Source organism: Lagenorhynchus albirostris, chromosome 8 (genome assembly GCF_949774975.1).
Source record: "Lagenorhynchus albirostris chromosome 8, mLagAlb1.1, whole genome shotgun sequence".
NCBI lineage: Eukaryota > Metazoa > Chordata > Mammalia > Artiodactyla > Delphinidae > Lagenorhynchus > Lagenorhynchus albirostris.
Genome location: NC_083102.1, coordinates 5,462,384 through 5,482,207, shown reverse-complemented (window position 1 = coordinate 5,482,207; position 19,824 = coordinate 5,462,384). Strand labels below are relative to the sequence as shown.

At 51.7% G+C, this 19,824-nt stretch overlaps 1 protein-coding gene across 7 annotated transcripts in view; it reads right to left on the bottom strand.

The window, feature by feature from the left end:
• The window catches only part of PRKAG2 (protein kinase AMP-activated non-catalytic subunit gamma 2), a 277,375-nt gene that overhangs the window by 154,725 nt on the left and 102,826 nt on the right, over positions 1 to 19,824 (bottom strand). Inside the window, exon 1 of one of the 7 annotated variants that reach the window (XM_060156317.1) lies at positions 4,317 to 4,641. The exons of the other annotated variants lie outside the window; for them this stretch is intronic. Within the exon in view, the coding sequence (XP_060012300.1) occupies positions 4,317 to 4,410 (94 nt within the window). The 5' untranslated portion in view covers positions 4,411 to 4,641. Of the gene's footprint in view, positions 1 to 4,316; positions 4,642 to 19,824 lie in introns of those variants that run through there. 7 annotated transcript variants of the gene reach the window in all.

The window sequence follows — 19,824 nt, the reverse complement described above, 5'->3', positions numbered from 1 at the left end:
CTCCCTCCGCAGGGCCTGAGCCTCCCATCTGTCTGGAAGGACCTACCACAGAGGTCTGCATGGCCCACCCCTCCTGTCACTCAAGCCCTCCGCCCAGCCGGCCAACCTCTCGTCCTGCCTCTTCCTCACTGGGCTCACCACCGCCCGGCGTCGCAAACGAAAACCCGCTTGGCTGTCGAACAAGCCAGACACAGAGGAGGAATACCGGGTGATTCCACTCGCACGAGGAACCTGGAGCAGTTGGTCCACAGAGGCAGGAAGTTGGGGGGGCGGGGCTGGGGGGCAGACAGAACGGACAGTTGTTGTTCAACGGGTGCAGAGGTCCGGCTGGGGTGCTGGACAATTCTGGAGATGCAGGTGGTGACGGCTGCTCTACAGTGTGAATGTACTGCACGCCAGCGAACTGTACACTTAAAAATAAGATGGTAAAGCTTACGTTCTGTCTATTTCACCACAATTTAGAAAACCACCTCAGTGGTTTGCCTTGGGAGGGCGGACTGGTGTCTGTGCCCCCAGTCTTGGCACAGAGCAGCTCAGACACTGGTGGGACTGGCAGAGTGTTTCTCATTGCTGAGTCTGAAGATGGGTACCATTACTCCATTCTCCCTATTTCTCCGTATGCTTGAAATTTTCCATCATAAAAAGCGAAATACATATATTCAAATGAGTGACTGAATGAATACTGGGATCTCTCAAGTCCACCCCGATCTGGACACCAGGAGCCAGGCAGGCAGGTGGGCATCTAGAAGCAGCACGGAGACCATGAGGGGCCGGGCAGGGAGCAGAGGACCCCGGGGCGGGGGACACAGTGCGGTAGGCAGGACGGACAACAGCCTTGCCCGCTGCTTAAGGCAAAGAACGAGCCACGCTTGCCCCAGTGGCACAGCCAACCGAGGGCTCCGCTGGCATCAACAGGGGACAACAGACTGGGACAGGCAGTGCTGGGGTGACGAGTGACGCTGGGCGGGAGGAACTCTGGGGTTTTGCTCCAGAAGTGGTTGTGCATTCATCCCCAGGATGAGGCTCCACTCAAAGCAAGGTTCGCCAGAGGCTCTGGTCTCCAGTGTCACCTGGACCCCGGCAGCCTGGGGAGAGAGCGCCACCGTCCTGACACACCCGCTGGCTTCCCGGCTCTAGCGCCGGCCCTCAGAAGGGATCTCTTAAGACTCCAGGTAGCTTTTGTTTAATTACTCGCCTCCAACTGCAAAGGGCAGAAAAGCTGCTACAGTCAATTCTGTTATCTGATTAGCAAAATCCTTTCCTAATCTTCCTTTTACATTTTTATTACTATTGCCACGTGCTCTCTGTTCACATAATCTGGATCTCTGTTGACCCAAGAGGCCGAGAGGAAAGGCGTAAGTTCAGATCATCACTGGTCTACCCCACGGCGCACATTCACCTGTGGTGGGACGTGCTTTTCTTAGCTTTGGAGGGGGAGCTGGGCGGGCGCTAAGCTCTGGGGCTGAAAGGGACAAGCTCTTCGTGAATCAGAACTTTCCAGGGCATTTTATCACAAGGCTTGAAGTGTTCAAGGTTCCAGCCAGAGCCACTACTTCCAAACAAAAATGCCAGCCGCAAGCAAACATAAGTGGGCTCAGTAACTGCCGATCTGCCAGGCCTTGGTTCCCTCTCGTGGAGGTTCTGGCTGCTCAAGTGGCTACAGGGACAGCTGTGTGCGTGTGCGTGTGCGTGTGCGTGTGCGTGCGTGAGGAATGGCTCCACCTTGAACTGGAGCAGAGGATACAGGGAGTGGTTCCCGGAAAAAACGGATGGGACCACAGAAGAGGCCAAAGAGCACGTGGAATCATGCCGGCAACCTACGTTCGCTTGTTTTGGGGAAGATGGAGAATGAGTAAAAGACAGACATTCTTACAACCCTCATGGAAGCTTTCTTAGGGGGAAGAAGAGGCCTTCTCTGAAATACTTCTGGCTACAGGAATAACTGCAGGAAGGAGAGAGAGATACTGGAAGGGAATTAGAAAAAAAAAACAAAAAAAAACCTCAAACAATGCTGCTGGAGAACCAGGAATAACCTTGGAGTGACCCCGTTTCAATCCATTCCATAGCCAGCGATTCTGTAGTGAGAGCCTGTGATGCTTGGAGGCGTCAGGGTCAGAAGGACGGATGGAACGCTGCTTTGGGGACATGGTCCCTGTCCCGGTCCCGGAGGTCACCGAATAGGCAATGGGGATGGTTTTAGAGAGGGATGGTTATACGGGTCTTGCCGGTGGGGAAGGTGTAGGTGGCAGGCTGGGACTGGGAGGATGCTCGGTCCACAGTCTCAGGCTTTTTTCACTCGGCGTATCCATGGCCAGCACTGACTGAGGAGCCGGCACCTGCCATCTGCCCCTGCTCTGGACTGCTCTCCCACTGGGATCCCCACAAAAGGAAAATCAGGATACTTGGCCTGCTTCCCAAATCCCAGAGGAAGGTTCTGGAAGCAGCTCTGATTTTTCTGACCCTGCGGTCAGAGCTGGGCATTTGCATGTGAGCACTTGTGAAACCTGGTCGACATGCAAATATTATTTTTGATTTCAGAAGCAGAGGAGACAGGATGACGGTCAGATTTTAAACACAAGGGGAGAAACCACTGGCGAAGAACAGGCTTTTAACAATGGGCCCACCTGTGCCCATCAGCAAAAACAGACTTTCAGTTAAATAACAGGTTTGGATTTAATTCTATAGTAAATGAATATTTATTACTTTTTTATTTAAAAGAAGAGTCTCTTTTTAAAACCACATCTAATTAAGTCCAGGGAATCTGTCATCCCCCACCCAGTCAGGCCAGGCATCGTGTTCCTCCAGAAATTCACCTTTGCACGCAATGCGATCAGATATTACTCTCTAGTTCCTTCACAAGGAAACTCCCTGAATTCCAGGGCTGCTGTCCCCTTTGCTTGTCTTCCCCGGGGTCATCACCATCACACTAGGTCCACTAGAGGCTTCCAGAAGTAATTCCAGAAGTAGTCGGCAAGTTTCATATTTACCTTTTTCTTTTCTTACTACAGGCATTACCTTGGAGATCGTGCACCTTCGGTTTCCAACCCACTGCAATCAAGCGAGTATCGCAAAAAAGGGAACCACGCAAATTTTTTCAGTTTCCCAGTGCATAGAAGAGTAATGTTTCCACTATAATGTAGCCTACTAAGTGTGCGATAAAATAGCATCATGTCTAAAAAACAATGTACATCCCTTAATTAAAAATGCTTTATTGCTAAAAAAATGCTAATCATCATCTGACCACACAGGGTTGCCACAAACCTTCAATTTGTAAAAAAAAAACGCAATGAAATGAGGTATGCCTGTATTCTAGTTTTCACATACTGCCCAGATGTTTTGTCAAAGCCATTTCCCTACTACACATAATGAGTATTTTTTTGCCAGGTACCATGTCGCATTCTACTCGAGGGACACAATCTACTGCACCCGACAACTTTCCCCATCTTTGCTCCCACCGGGCTGTGTGAGCAGGGCCCTGTTATTCCGTCTTACAACTGAGTGTTTAGGAATATCCCATGTCATACAAGCAGTAGTGTCCAGGGCAGGTGAACTCCGATTCTTAAGGCTTACCACCTCACTTTGGGTGCGCAGGCCCCAGCCAGGCCCCCGGGAAGCTCCGAATGCTTTGGAATCTCCCTGCCTGACTCCAGCCAGGGAAAGGCACCCCCCCCCCCCCGCAAACCCACAGGTCGCTGGAAATACTGAGCTGCAGGCGCTTCATCCCACATTCCAGCCACACAGGTCCCAACCCCCTGTACTGGGAGAAGCTGTAGAAGGTCCCAGAAGCCAGGGAGACCACAGAGCAGGCTTCTCTCCCAGGGGATGCAAATCAGGCAGGCGGTCTTCCCCCCCACCCAGTTAACCCTTGACCTGCCTGATTACACACCTATGGGGCAAAGGGGGGCAGAGGAACTCCTTCTCCCTGACCCCCAGCACTAGTTTTCTCTATACACGCACATTTCATTCTTAACAGCTGCAAATAACAGTTCCAATCCATTCTTACTTTTCCCCAGGCCTCTGGTTTTGCCTAAATGAATGACGGTCCAATTGATCACTAACCTCATTAGGGCAAGTTAGAGAAAACAGCCTCAGGAAAAGCACCGTTGGGCAGTTCATGAGCAGCAGGGCCGTCCATAAGGACACACTTGTCAATCTGTCTCTCTGGCTACTGCCTAGCAATTACATCCTCACGCAGCTGTCACTTAGGAGGCTGTGCGCACGCACGCGCACGCACGCACGCACGCACGCACACACACACACGCACACGCACACGCCCGGGGGACCCGCAGAGAACTGGGCAAAGGGCAGTGTCCTACCAAAAAGGCCATGGGGCTCCGACTGCCGCCGCGTGGTGCTTCGGTTTGGGTCCTTGTGTTTCTTGTTCCCCCTGAGGCTGCCGAACCGCTTCATGAGGATCTCTGGCCACAGGAGCGGGGACAGGTGAGCATGCCAGGACGCGCTGGAGCAGCGTCAGCCTCAGGTGGCCAGGGGCCAGGAGAGGCACTGCATCAGCCGGCAGGTGTGGGCCCCGAGAGCTCAGAGATGCTGCGCGCGCTCAAGCCCCAGCCCGGGAGGCCAGGCGTCCCGGCCGGGGTCTCCGGCAAACGCAGGAGGGGCCACCCTCGGGGCCAGCAGCCCTGGGACAGGCCAGGTGGTCCCACCGCAGGGCTTCCTCCCCGAGGGACACTCGGCTGTCTTCACCTCTGCACCTCCAGCCCCGCAGCCAGAGCGGCTGCTGCCCTTAAGTAGGCAAGGAGCTCCTGGAAGCACACGCAGGGCCTCGCCGTGGGTCTGTTTATGTCATTAAGGTCTGCCACGCACTCAGACGCTCAGGGCTTTTTCCTCCTTAAAATTAAAAAGGGGGGGAAGACGAAATAGGCGAAAGGAGGGCAGGCCTGCCGGTCATGTGCAGGTCTGCAGATGTCTCTTTAAAAAGACTGTAAAAGGAAACTAGCCCGTCCAGACAATTCTTGGCACCAATTGGCCAGAGCACATTCCCATCATGACATGACATCACACAACTATTTTGATTCATGTGTTCCAGGGCTCCCCGGGGTCAGCAGGCTCCGGCTGCTTCTTGCCGGAGAAGCCACGGGTCCCTGGGCTGGAAATCGCTGGATCGACTTCAGCTCGTGGCTCCTTGAGGTGAAAGACGCAAGACCACCTTTAAGGAAGGGGGACATGGGGTCCCCTGGAATTCAATGGGGGGATCTTGAGCCCTGGACTTGCTAAGAATTGCAGAATGACAGAACTCAAAGAGATTTTAGAGGGGATCAAATCCAACCCCCTTTCGGTGACAGATGGGGAAACTGAGGCTCAGGAAGGGGGTGTGACTTGCCCAAAGTCTTGTAACTAGTGGCCGAACCAGGACTGGAATTCTAACCTCCTTGAATCCTAAGCCAAACCCCTGATCTAATAAAAGAAAAACCTTCTAGTATGTATGTGTTTTGCAACTAAAAACAAAATTTAAAAAAAAAAAGATACGGGAGAAAATTTTCAATTTCTTTTGCTGACATCTTCACTAGACTAAAGGGAAGTTACGGAAATCTGCCACTAATTAGCTTTGTGACCTTGAGAAAGTTACTCCTGGTCTCCGGCCCCAGTTTCCCCTCTAAACCAAGACGAGACCTGCTCATATTAGGATTTCGTCTCCTTCCAGAAGTCTGAACGCCTAATGGCCGTTTGCCATGACTTTTCTTTCTGCTGGGACTGATGGAGATCCAGTGATCAAATCTTTGTAGGCAGGATGCATGAACAAACAAAGGAAATGTGTCATGCCCTCAAGGAATTTGAAAACGACTTGGAAAGACAAAGATAAACTGCTCTACTAATACTAACTACATAAAATAGCGGTATGTGATCAATGGCCAGTGGCCAGCACGGACAAGTGTCATCAGCACAGGTGGACGGAGAGGCAATCGCATGGCCCTGCTTGGAAAGGAGAGCTTGAGTTGGCCTTGAGTGTTGGCAGGTCCAGAGAAAAGGAGAGAGGCCAGGCCACCACCCACTGAGCCTGTGGATGAACCCAGTTTTCCAAAACAAGTCACAAAACCCACCTCCACTTGGGTCCTCCAGTATACTAGTGGATTATATCTGTGTGACAAACGGTAGCCCAGGAACTTCCCTGGTGGCGCAGTGGATAAGACTCCGCGCTCCCAAGGCAGGGGGCCCGGGTTCGATCCCTGATCGGGGGAACTAGATCCCACATGCACGCCGCAACTAAGAGTTCACATGCCACGACTAAGGAGCCGGCATATCGCAACTAAGGCCTGTTGCAACCAAAAAAAAAAAAAAAAGGTAGCCCAAATTTACTGTGATTAAGCTCTGAAAAAGTCTAAGAAGGTAGGTGTTGGACTTTCATATTTAGAATTCCTCTTTTTAAAAAATCAGTTCAGCTCTTAAAAGAAATGGAAATATTCTCCTGATTTAAAAATAAAATAAAACAAAGCAGAACTTCCTTAGGAAACATCGCGAAACAAGGATTCCAGTAAGAAAGGACCATGTTCGATTAAAAGGAAAATGAAAGGCTTTGTCTAAGCCGACGCAAGATTCTTGGGCTTTATGATAAAGTAGGAAGAAAGGATAACATTTCAAAGTCCAGCGACTAAAAGAGAATGAGTTTAAATTCGTGTGGGAAATAAACAGCAACTTGGGCATGTCTGATGGTGCTGTACATAGTTTCTACGGCTGTTCACTCATCAAGTACTTATTAAACCTCTACCAAATGTGCAGGACAGTTGTTGATGGAGGGGATTAGTGCTATGAATAATTCAAAGACATTCTTGTCCTCTAAGAACTATATTGTAATTAGGAAAATAAGAGATCCCATTTGTGTCGTGCCTACCATATGCCAGGTGAAGTGCTGGTCACCTCACAATTATGATTTTATTTCATCCTTCCCACAAACCTGGGGGGCAGGTATTATTAACACCATTTTATTTGAAGTTGAATAACTCTCTGAGGGGCTGGAGTTCACTGCCGCTGCCCAGCTGTGGGCTCCACACGCTAAGGATTCATTCAACAGGAACATTCAGTGCCTTCATAGAGGGGAGTAAGGACGTGGCAGCTCAGGCAGGGTGAAGAAAAGAACTACCTAGGTCATTTGGGGTCACTGTTCTGTTACTGAGATGGTAACAGGATATTCTGAAAGGACACGGTGGAGGTGGCCTGATGGAGCAAAACGTCGTTTTGGGCGCAGGGCAGTTCTCTGTCCCACAGGGTGGATCCTGGGAAGATTTGGATGGAAGGAGGTGAGGTTAAGTGCAGCTCTAAGACAAGCTACGAGACGACATGATGACCTTAACGGTGGACACAAGGCTCCAAAGAGACACCGACGTGTGCTTTTGACCTCACTCAAAATGTTCTTCCCGGGGTCAGCTTCACCCAAGAGCAGAGAAGCAGGCTGTAGGTGACAGTGGACTTCAGGAGTGGAGACGCAGCTGCGTGCAGGAAATCCTGAACAGGTACCCCGCTGGGGGGTGGGGCAGGGAGAGGTAGGACTGATTCGTAGGGTCTGCCACTTTCTGTGGTGCAAACACTCCAACCTTGGTCCATTTCAGGGCACCGACGTGGCACAGATGGGCTTGCCAAATTCCCAGGCATTTTACAATCGGCCCTCTTACCACTGGGTCTCTCTGTTCGATTCACACATGCCTGAAATTCCTTAACTTGGGAGAACGCCTTTGCACCCCTGAGGTGCGTGCAGGTGCACGGGGCAAGGCGACACTCGTGTTGCAGGCTGAGTGACCGAGGACACTTCCTTCAGCGCGTCTGACCAACGGGCTGGGGGCAGTGGCCGCTCTCAGGAGGACTAACCACCCCTTCTTCGCGGCTTCTACCAGCTGATGGTCCCAAATGAACAAGAGGTGAAACTCCTTCACGCAGCTATGATTCAGCTGGCAGGAATACGTCCTCATGGAATGCTTTCCACACTTGGGGATTTTTTTTTTTTTTAAGGGAAGAGCTGAAAAAGAAGGAACTAGTGGCTTCCAAGATGGAGTGGTGTTTCAAAATGTATTTCTGGAGCCTACTTTACAGATGACTCTTCCTGGCGGCCGCTACACCCGGAAGCCTGGAATAGGTAGTGGGGGCAGCAGAAGCCTTTATGTCTGAGCACTTTTCCCCAGGCTGAGGGAACAAGGCTTCCCAGATCACTGCCTCGACACTAGGTCTACAGGATCTGGGGAGGGGTGGAATTTTAGGGAACTCCAATTGCATTTCGTTTTTGTTCTTCTTCTGGGTTTTCAACTATAAGACCACCCTGGAGAACTCGAAAAATGAAATGGTATTGAAGAATACTTCCTGGAGACACTGTATGCTGTGAGCTTGTTTCATTTTGTGTTTCTTTTCTCCCCAGCCAGACGGAAAGCTCCCTGACAGCAGGGATCTGACCTGATGGGAGAAACACAATCAGTACTTTCTGAAAGACTCGTTAGAGGTGGCTCACAAACGGGCAGGTAGGCCAGACGTGGGCCGTGCTCTGCGCTCTCTGGTTACCTTGGGGGCAGCGTATCCTGTCCCTGACCGTCCAGGCAGGAGCCCAGGGAGGCTGTGCTAATGGCTCCCCTGCCCTCCATCAGCCAAAGCTTTGCACTGACCCTAAGGGGTATCTTCTGGGCTCAGGCCCACAGCATGACGATGGGGAATGGGTCCAGGTACCCGATCTTTCGGATTTTACCAGGTGTGTTGGCCTCTGCACATCTGGATACTACATCCTGGTCAAGAGCCAGGTGTGGAGGTGACTGTCTATGAGATGGGCCTGCCGGGGGTGCGCGAGGGGGGGGAAGCAGGGGTGCTGAGGGGGGCTGCAGACAGGTGTCCGCTCACCGCCGCTTCAGATGCAAGAACGGAACGGCCCACTGCCTCTGCGTGGCGTGCTGCATTTCTCCCGGAGGCCCTGGTGACCCCGGATGCGGGTAAACCAGTTCAACCATTGGCAGCTGTCGGGTGGTGATCCGGAGGCCTGTTCTCACAGCACGGGGTGGGGGACAGGCACTGAGCCAGGAGGCTATCGCTGGCTTCTAGCTAGACCCCCGGACTTGTCATCTGTCCGTGCGGACACCACAGTTGATGCCCAGCATCTGTTGGTCCCTCCACCCGCCCCGCCCCCAGCATGTGCAGCAGGAGGCCCTGATGGCCGAGGACCCAGTGGCCGTGGAGATAGGCCCACTGTCCTCCCATCAGAAGCCCAGGCTGGGCGGCCCACGAAACACCCCAAGGAGCAATCCTCCTTGAAGTCCACCCCGTCTCTGGATTTCCAGTTTTCATATAATAATAAAAGTAATAGTAATGAAAAAATGTAAAGGCCCAAACCTCCCTTGTCACGGAAGCCTCTCTGAGTGCTAGGTTATACGCTGCTGCAAAGAATCTCACCAAGATGGTGACCAGAGGCCTGGATGAGAGAGAAGCGGCTGAGACCCAGTGCAGACCTTCCCCACTTCTCACCCCCGGCTCCAGACACACCCCTCAACTGCGCCCCCGCGTCCAGGGCTGCCGGCCTGAGGAGGCGGAACCAGGCGGCAGAGCAGGGCTGGTGGCAGGAGGGTGCATCCCGGTGGAGACCAGGGCCTTCCGTGTGTACTGAGTTTCCAGGCTCTTCCCTAAGCACTTTCCTTGGTTCATCTCAACCAGGCTGTGAGGTAGGGAGGCCAGCCCTCACTATTCAGTTTAAGAAGCAAAAGCAACGGAGGTTCAGAGAAGCAAAACGATTTGCCCAAGATCCCCCGGGAGCCAGTGGCGGGGCTGCGCTGGCAGCCCGGGTCGGCCGGTCCCCCATCCAGTGGCATTTAGGACCCCAGGCTGCCTCTTCTGGGTTGGGATGTTGGAAAAGGAAATGAAGACACATCCACTGCAAATGCACTCGGTCACCTTTTACAGATCACGTGACGGTACCTGAACAGCACCAGACCCCTGAAAGGCCGCGAGCCCCATTACGTAAGAGGCCTGGGGGGCGGTGCTCGGAGCAGAGGGGGGCTGCGCGCCCGCCAGCGCAGATTTGCTGGTGCTCTCCTGCTGGTTGCAAAATACCGTGTTGGATTTCATGGAAAGTTCTAAAGGTCACCGTGGCACTTGACTCTGAGTGAGATCATGTGTCACCTCCTTGGGGCTTCCTTTCCTCTTCCCCAGAGCTGTTTATGAGGCCGTGGCTCCGAGGGTGACAGTCCCCAACCGACTCAGGCACCCACGCCCCTCCTCCACACCAGCGGCCCCCTTCCAGGTCATGCACGCCTCCTGGCTCCCCCGGGAACGCCAGTGACAGGCGCTTTGAGTGACAAGAGGGTGATTTTTTTGGCAAAGATGAACCACCTCGGCTTGAAGAGTTCAACTCATACCAGTGACATCTAAACCCAGTGACAAGAGGGGTATCTTAATTTTCAAAATACAGGAAAGTACAGAAAAAGCGAAAACCAATGGCAATAATTATTTCTAGCACGCCAAAGGGCAGCACCCCAAAAGTATGGAATGCCCAGCTAACCTTGAAATCTTCAGGGGCGTCATGTGCCCCATGGAAGGACCCAGTGGTAACCTCATTTAATCTCTTCTCGTGGGCCCTGCAGTCCCTGGGGTCTCTCGCCAGGCCAAGGGCTCTGAAGGTGACAAAGACAAGAGCGGATGAGATCTGCTCCCCACTAGCTTTCAGGTGGCCCCAGGGGGAACCCCAGACTCAAGGCCACACTCAAGGCCACACTCAAGCCCAGAGCAAGGGCTTTCAAACACTAGATTCCAAAGGGTCTAGAGGCTGAGCGTCTGGCTTTTCTGTTTACTTCTCCCTCTAAGTTAACTCACAGACTTGGCGGGAAGCCCGAGTGTGGTCCACTTGGGCCCTCATCTCCCGGGCAACCAAGCACCGTCTCCATTTTCTGGAATCCAGGGCTCCCAGGAGAACCCCAACTACTTTGGCAGTTTCATCATTTGGAAACCACCAGTTTAGAACCACCAGCCTGAGTTGAAATGTGCCTGTGATCTGTTCCTTTTGAATGGTGAGATATATTCTCCAACAAGATGACGCCCTGAAAGGTTTAAAAGACTTGAGTCGGACACAGCACCTCAAAGCGATACAGGTTCCGTTATCGGCATGCGATTCTGAGCTATGTCGTTTACTCTTCCACATTTCTCCCATCGAAGAGCTCATAACACAGCCTGAGCCCGTTTTACAGAGGTTTTTGGGAATCAAACAAGATAAATTAGGAAAAATACCCTGTCAGCTGCAGAGCGTCTTACACACAGACGGCATCATCGGGACCTTAAAGCAGCCCGGAGAGGGCCCCGTGTGCCTCAGAGGGCATCACCTGGAGAGCCCAGTTCTGAAGCTGCCTCCCCTCCCCCGGCGGCTGGGGCGGGGCTTTCTGCCTGGGCCCTGCATCGGGCAGAGGGCGGGGCACTTGGACTTGAACTGGGAGAACCGCGTGTTGGCAGCTCCTCTTCCAGGTCTCGACTGAGTCGGAGGTACTGGGACAGAACCCCGCTCTTGAGCCCAAACACTCAAAGCCCAAGCACTGCATTTCTCGAATGAAAAGCCCAGGGGCTTTCCTCCTAACCGTTTACTCTTTTCAACCACACACACAAAGAACCCCGGCATCTTAGCAGCAAACTTCGAGGGAGGAGAGCCTGGGTGCTATTCAAGGCAAAACACTGCTGCAGACCACGCAGCCGGTACACGGAAGGAGGCTCGCAGTAGGAGAGACCACTCCCAAGTCCTTCCGTCCCTAAGTCTACAAACAATCTTCACATCTCAGCGGTGGCTGGATGCCCATCATAGGGCAATCTGGTAAGGACCCTAGATCATCTACAAAGAGTGAAATTATACTTAGTATCTCTTGAATAAGAAAACTACAAAATGTCTGACGCACCTAACACTTGAAAAGATGCATGTTTGGGTGCTTAAAAGCTTACGCTTCCGATATCTGGAAAGTTAACTTCTGTAGCCGGTTCATTTCCTGAGGCTGACGAAACATAATAAAGATATTCTATAATTCAGATCTTTTGCTAATTCAGATTGGCTTTATCCCAAAGGAATCAGCTGTTACCATACTCACTGACATCACTCACCTCAAATTCTGCGTAAGTCACCATTTGCCATGGGGGCGATACTGTCCCTAAGAGGGTGAAAATGGGTTCCTGGGGGCGGGAGGGAACATCTTCTTTTTATATATATAAAGCACAGATACATACGGCACATAAACAGTATGTGGTATTTGTGTTTTATTAAAATTGTAAGGGGGTGATTAAAGAATGCCTAAAAAGAGATGATCAAAAGAAAAGGTTGATTGATTTTTAAAAAAAGGAGAACGGGGGGAAATTGAGGAAGATGTGGGGAGTGAGTACTGTGATAAGACCACATGCAAGGTTTATCCCTGACAAGTTGTACAATAGTTGAAGAGCTACATAATGTAAAGAAGTCCCTTTTGGGTTTTGGAGGAGTGGGGCAGGGACCTTTCAGTACTGGATCATTTTGTATTGCTTGATTTTTTTTTTTTTAACCACGTGATTGAACTACTTCACTGAAAACCAAAATGTAAAAGGGAGAAAACAAAACACAAACAACAAAAACTCTAGTAAATGGTGATTAGTGTCTACAGTAGAAAAAAATTAGCAAAGCACATTCTCAATTGCTAAACTGCTTTAGCAAATGCTTAAAAAAAAAAAGTCGAGGAACACTGTTGGAACTAGCAGCCCCTCCCACGCCATCGGCTCTCATTTTATCCCAACCTTCCTTCAGGGACGATCTAAGAGAATTGGCTGATTCACCAATGTTCTAGAACCCAGCGTCCCGGCCTTTAGGTGACTTGGGGCTGGTCGAGGGTCCTCGGAGGGTCAGAGGGTGAGGAAGAGGGTGAAAGGTTCTCCTCATGGAGAGAGGCCCGTGAGCCAGAAAAGGAGGTCTTTCAGCCGTCTCCTCCGGAGAGAAATGCTGGGAAGACGCTAGACTCACTGCAGTCAAGCAGGAGGACTTCCTGAGGGTCAGAAGATGAAACGCAGAAATGGATGTTCCAGTATGGAGGTTCCTTAAAAAACTACAAATAGAACTACCATATGACCCAGCAATCTCACTACTGGGCATATACCCTGATATAGTGTCCATCATCGGATGAATGGATAAAGAAGATGTGGCACATATATACAATGGAATATTACTCAGCCATAAAAAGAAACGAAACTGAGTTATTTGTAGTGAGGTGGATGGACCTAGAGACTGTCATACAGAGTGAAGTAAGTCAGAAAGATAAAGACAAATACTGTATGTTAACACATATATATGGAATTTAAGAAAAAAAATGTCATGAAGAACCTAGGGGTAAGACAGGAATAAAGACACAGACCTACTAGAGAATGGACTTGAGGATATGGGGAGGGGAAAGGGTGAGCTGTGACAGGGCGAGAGAGAGGCATGGACATATATACACTACCAAACGTAAGGTAGATAGCTAGTGGGAAGCAGCCGCATAGCACAGGGAGATCAGCTCGGTGCTTTGTGACCGCCTGGAGAGGTGGGATAGGGAGGGTGGGAGGGAGGGAGACACAAGAGGGAAGAGATATGGGGATATATGTACATGTATAACTGATTCACTTTGTTATAAAGCAGAAACTGACACACCATTGTAAAGCAATTATACTCCAATAAAGATATTAAAAACTCATTCTTTCCCTAAAAAAAAAAAAAAAAAAGGATGTTCCAGAGAATTTGCTGTCTTTTCTCTCCCCTCCCTAGGGGCTTTAAAGGAACTGTTAGACCCTGAGCCAGCCTTTCCTGACGTGGTGGCAGTGAGACAGTCCCCTGGTCCATCGGCCTGTCCTGGCCTCTCATCTTCCCAGGAGAGGTTCATTCCTCGGAACCGGTGACCTGTCCCCATCCTTCATGTCAACAAGTCTGAGTGTCTCCATGGGCAAGGTACTAAGGAGCAGAACATTAAGTATTTTTGGTCATCAAAACCTTGCTGTCATCAAAACTAGACATTTTTGTACATCAAAGGACACTATTAAGGGAGTGAAAAGACAACACCCAGAAAGGGAGAAAATGTCTGCAAATTATATATCTGATAAGTGCCTAGTGTCCAGAATATATAAAGAACTCCTACAACTCAACAACAAAAAAAACAATGCACCCGGGGCTTCCCTGGTGGCGCAGTGGTTGAGAGTCCGCCTGCCAATGCAGGGGACACAGGTTCGAGCCCTGGTCTGGGAGGATCCCACATGCCGCGGAGCAACTAGGCCCGTGCACAACTACTGAGCCTGCGCTCTAGAGCCTGCGAGCCACATCTACTGAGCCCGCGCATCTGGAGCCTGTGCTCCGCAACAACAGAGGCCGCGATAGTGAGAGGCCCGCACACCGCGATGAAGAGTGGCCCCCGCTCGCCGCAACTGGAGAAAGCCCTCGCACAGAAACGAAGACCCAACACAGCCAAATAATAAATAAATTAATTAATAAACTCCTACCCCCAACACCTTCTTTAAAAAAAAAAATGCACTTAGAAAACGAATAGACATTTTTCCCGAGAAGACATATATACAAATGGCCAATATGTACATGAAAAGATGCTCAATGTCATTAGGGAACAACAAATCAAAACCACAATGAGATGCCACTTCACATCCACTAGGATGGCAATAATAATAACAACAACAAACGGAAAGTTACAGGTGCTGGAGGGGAGGTGGAGAAATGAAAACCCTCATACATTGCTGGTGGGAGTGTAAAATGGCGCAGCACCGTGGAAACCAGTTTCACCGTTCCTCATTAAGTTAAACAGAGGATTACCAGATGACCCAGCAATTCCACTCCTAGGTATCTACCCAAAAGAACTGAAGACAGGTGTTCAAACAAAAAACGTGTACACGTGAATGTCCACAGCAGTACTACTTACAGTAGCCAAAAGGTGGAAACAACCCAGATGTCTACCAACAGATGAATGGATAAACAAAACCTGGTCTATCCATGCAATGGACTATTATTCAGCCACAAAAAGGAACGAGGTACTGACACATGCTACAACGTGGGTAAATCTTCAAAATGATATGCTGGGCGAGAGAAGTAAGACACAGAAGGCCACGTTTCATATGATTCCATTGATATGAAAAGTCCAGAACAGGCAAATCTATAGAGACAGAAAGCAGATGAGCCAGGAGCTGGGTGGAGAGTGACAGCTACTGGTATGAGGTTTCTGTTTGGGGTGATGAAAAAGTTCTGGAACACAAGAGTTAAATTAAGCCATAACAGATACTAGAGGAAAATATAGGTGAATCCTACAATCTGGGTTTAGGGACAGGCTGTCTACTGATGCCTAAGTGCTCACTGTACTGTTGAAGGACCATTTCCATGTCTCTTGAGAATTGTCTATTCATGTCTTTTGCCATATATCACCTCAAAGATATCATTTTTTTACAGCTATCTAACACTCCACTGTGTGGATGCACGTTCTTTACCTAATCCAACTACTCTCCTGTACGTAAGCGTATTTCTAGTACGTCTGCCAAGAAGGCTTAGAAGCCATGACATCTCAGTTGCAATGAGCACACTTTGGATCTTATTTCTAAATGCTTTTCACCACTGAAAGTAACAAGGGCTCTTTGGAGAAATGGCTGATTCAGGGACTGTGGCAGGGAAAGCACAAGATGAGGCGGGACGGTTTTGTCGCACCAGAAAATAAGTGCTTACAGCATGCTGGGGGCAGACATGGGACACAGGGGCCAGCCTGAAGGGGCTCCTGCTGGCCAACAGGACAACTGGAGCATCAAAACATGAAAATGACAGACTGAAACCTGCTGAATAAAATATAAACCCATGAGTATGTACCTACGTACATACATAAGGAGAAAAGGAAAATTTCTTCCTTAGTAGAAATTCCAACCAATCAACGTAGAATTAGTGATAATATCAGAAAATCACCTTGGCAACCACCATTGTAATAATTCAGGAAGAATAAACGACTGATGCTAAAACTAGCAAGTGAAAGCTTGATGAGAAAGAAGATATTTAAATGATTCTAAGAGTAGCTCCCCATGAAATATTTATCGCTTATAAAGGGAAAAGTAATAACTTTCCTAACTGGGACAGACACCTCCCTTAACCAAGCAATCAGTTAGTGTCATCCAGAATGGGTCAGCGTGACATCAAGTGCTCCCCGCTGTGATGCCAGGACAGGACGCCAGACACACGGCCCTCCTGCCCAACCAGCTGACCTGAATCGAATCCCGAGGAAACGTCAGATGAGCCCAGCGTGAAGGACGGTCTACACAGTAACTGGCCTGTGCAGTCTTGAAAAATGTCACAAAGACAGGATTGAAGGCGGCTCCAGATCAAGAGGGACCGAGGAGAAAGGACCACCAAACACAGCACGTGATGGGGGCTTCCTGTTCCGAAAATGTCACTGAGACACTTTGTGAACCGAGAATAGAGTCTGCAGCTCAGTGGACATGGTTGTGTTAATGTTAATGTCCCGGTTTCGATAATTAAACCGTAGTGAGGAGAATGTCCCTGTTGTTATGAAATGTGCACCGAAGTACTTAGGGGTCAGGGGACATTATGACTGCAACTTCTTCCCGATGGTTCAGATTTCATATAAACACACACAAATGTATGTGTACTGAGAAGGGGGGGGGTGAACATAAGCAAATGTGGTGACAAAATGTTAACACTGGGGCATCTGGATGAAAGGTATGTGAGAATTCTTTGTACTATCTTTGCAACTTTTATGTAAGTTTGAAATTGTCAAAATAAAATCTTATTTTTAAAGAGGAATTAAGAAGTGGTCCAAGCAAGAATGCAGCGTCTGCTAGGACCTCCTTTTACTGCGTCCTGTGGTAGAATCATCGCCCAAGCAGCCCTTAGAGGACTAGAGAGCTCTACAATTTGCTGAGGGAAAGGAGATGTTTTTCTGTGGCTTCTCCCAAATAATGAGAATAATTGCTGACCCCTGCAGCCCGGCCCAGCCTGGGGCCCACATCGGCTCCTTTGGGGGCGTCTGCGTGGTGGCCAGCAGAGGGCACTCTCCCCGGGGACCACACTGGGTGCCAGGCCACATAACTCTGCAATGTGCTGGCTGAACTTTTCAGGAAACTTGGAGGCCACACATACTTTTCCTTTCTTTGCGGGCAGGCAAGATGAGTCACGTTTTTCTGAAGTCTGCGCAGCCCCAGGATTCAGACCCGACCAGCTGCCCGGATGCAGAGGGCTCCGGCCTGGGCTGGGGAGTGCAGGGCCCAGAGCCCTCAGCCTCAGGACCAGGAGGCGGAGCACGGGCAAGCAGGGAGCGCCTCCCTCAACCAGGCACAGGGCAGAACGCACACGACTCTGGATCGCACACATCTGGGGACAGACCCAGGGCCGCTGGTACAAGTGGCCTCGAGCAGCCCCAGCGGCCCGCGTCCTCTCCCACCTCACGGGCTGCCTCACCCCGAGCCCAGAACCCCCCCTCCAGCCCCGAGCACCCGTCCGTCGGTTCAACCACTCTGTCCTGCCTTCCCTCAAACGGCCACTGACCGCGGGACGTCGGGGCGGGAACTGAGGGCAGGGGCAACGCCTGCGCGGCCGCCTGCGACAGGAGTTGGTACAGCTTCCCCAGAGGCACGCATGAGATGGAAACTGGTGGGATGCAATTCAGAGATGCTCTTGGGACCAACATCCACAACCAGGGAAGGGGAAGGAGTTGGCCAGGGGCGTAGGTGAGGGGCCACACAGACCCGGCGAGGGCCCTACAGAAAGCTCGGGAGCGGGGACAGCCCTGGGAGCCGTCGGGAGTGGGGTTAGGGGCCGGTCCTTTACAGCTGCTCACTGACAAGCTGCGGGGCGCAGGCCGGCTCAGGAAGGGCCATGGCACTACGACAGGTGGCTCTGTTAGTGGCACGGTCAGCAGCTCGGGGACCGAGCCCCTCACTCCTGAGGGGGCTCTGCAGGCAGCACGGCACCCGTCACTAAGGTGTTCGGAGCAGAGGGCCTGGAGGTGGGGCGAGTTTGGCGTCTTCCAGGACCAGGCGAGCAGGAGGCTGGTGGTCATGAGAGGCTGCGGTCAGAGCCAGCCAAGGGCCAGAGCGTGGAGGGGTGGCGAGACTTCAGATTTTAACTTGAGCATGTTGGGGAGGCACTGAAGGGTCGAAGAAGGGACAAGATGGCCAGATTTGTTCAAACAGAGGCCAATCCTGTGGGCCACCTGTTTGTTTTTTAAAAAATATATATATTTATTTATTTTTGGCTGCGTTGCGTCTTCGTTGCTGCACGTGGGCTTTCTTGTTTTTAGTCGCAGCGAGCGGGGGCTCCTTTTCGTTGTGGTGCACAGGCCTCTCATTGCGGTGGCTTCTTTTGTTGCGGAGCACGGGCTCTAGGCGCGAGGTCTTCAGTAGTTGTGGCACGCAGGCTCAGTAGTTGTGGTGCACGGGCTTAGGTGCTCCGCGGCACGTGGGCTCTTCCCGGACCAGGGCTCGAACCTGTGTCCCCTGCACTGGCAGGTGGATTCTTAACCACTGCGCCACCAGGGAAGCCCCGGCCACCTGCTTTTATAAATAAAGATTTATTGGAACACAGTTTACATTTGTCTGTGGCTGAGTCGTGGCAGCAGAGACCAGGTGGACCAGAAACCCAAAAACATCTACCACCTGGCCTTCTACAGGAAGAGTTTGTCGACCCTGCTTTAAAAGACCCCTCTCCTTGCATCACCTCCCAGGCAGCAAGGTGGCTCCCACGGGGCCCGAGAGCCCTGAGACCTTCCGCAGCTCTCACCTCCACGTTCACAGCACTCAGCTTCTTGGCTGGGTACGCGTCTTTTGCACCAGTGATAAATGTCTGTGCATCACCTGTATGTGCCCAGAGGCTAGGCCAGGGGGCTTCCAGGCCCCCCAGGCAGGAGCCATAGGCCTCGGGATCCTGCCTGTGTCAGGACTGGCATCCCCATCTCCCTCCATACTGCCCCCCCGAACCTCGCACTGGGGTCCCGTGTGAGCCACGCCGTCTCTGCATGTCACTGTGTTCATCAGGGGAGGACAGCCACACAGACCAAGAGTCCCAAAGACACGCTGATTTATAGAAGAAAATGTGCGGAAGGAAAGAAAGTCAGGCCCAGGCCAGAGGACCTGCAAAGGTGGAGAGTGAAAAAGGTGAGTGACATCTGCTGGGGAGAAGCAGGAGGCTGCCTGTCCTAGCGCGGGACTGGGCGGGGGGAGAGATTTAGGGGGTTCCCGCGTGTTGTGGGGTGAAACTCCCTGCTGGCCACCCACACGCAGCTTCTAGGAAGCGGTCAGGTCACCTTTTCTCCCCATGCATCTCCTCCCAGGGGCCTCTCCACCTCCCCGGCCCCGGGGCCTTCTCTAGAGCACAAGCAGAACGGGCCGGGCCGTGTGCGGGTATGAAAACGGCACTCGGTGAGCATCGAACACAGGGATCTGCACGTGACAGAATCTGTGGGCTGGGCCGACGTCAAGGACATCCTGCTAGAGCCGATTCCTGTGAGTGGAGCTGCCCTAAGGGCCTCTGCTTCTGGTGCCCTGAAAGAAGGTTTCCTGTCACCGTGGTGCTGCGGGGCAAGGGGTGCCTGGACGAGTCGGCTCTTGCATCCCAGGCACCAGGGCACATGCATCACCCAGCGGCATTCACGGGGGCTGGCACCTTGCTGTTGGCCCCCATTCCCACGCCTCACCTGCCCCTGCCCTGCTTGGGGCACCCGGGGCTGACTCCGCAGCTGCGGTGCCCGGGCTCCCCTCTCGGCTGGCCTCTGGCTGGGGGGAGGGCCAGGCCTCGCACAGCATCTCTGGCCCCCAATATTGCCAGACAGACAGCTCCCACCGGGACACCCCTGCGTGCCCCCCTCCACCGCCTCCCCCCACCCCCTGCTGCCCTCC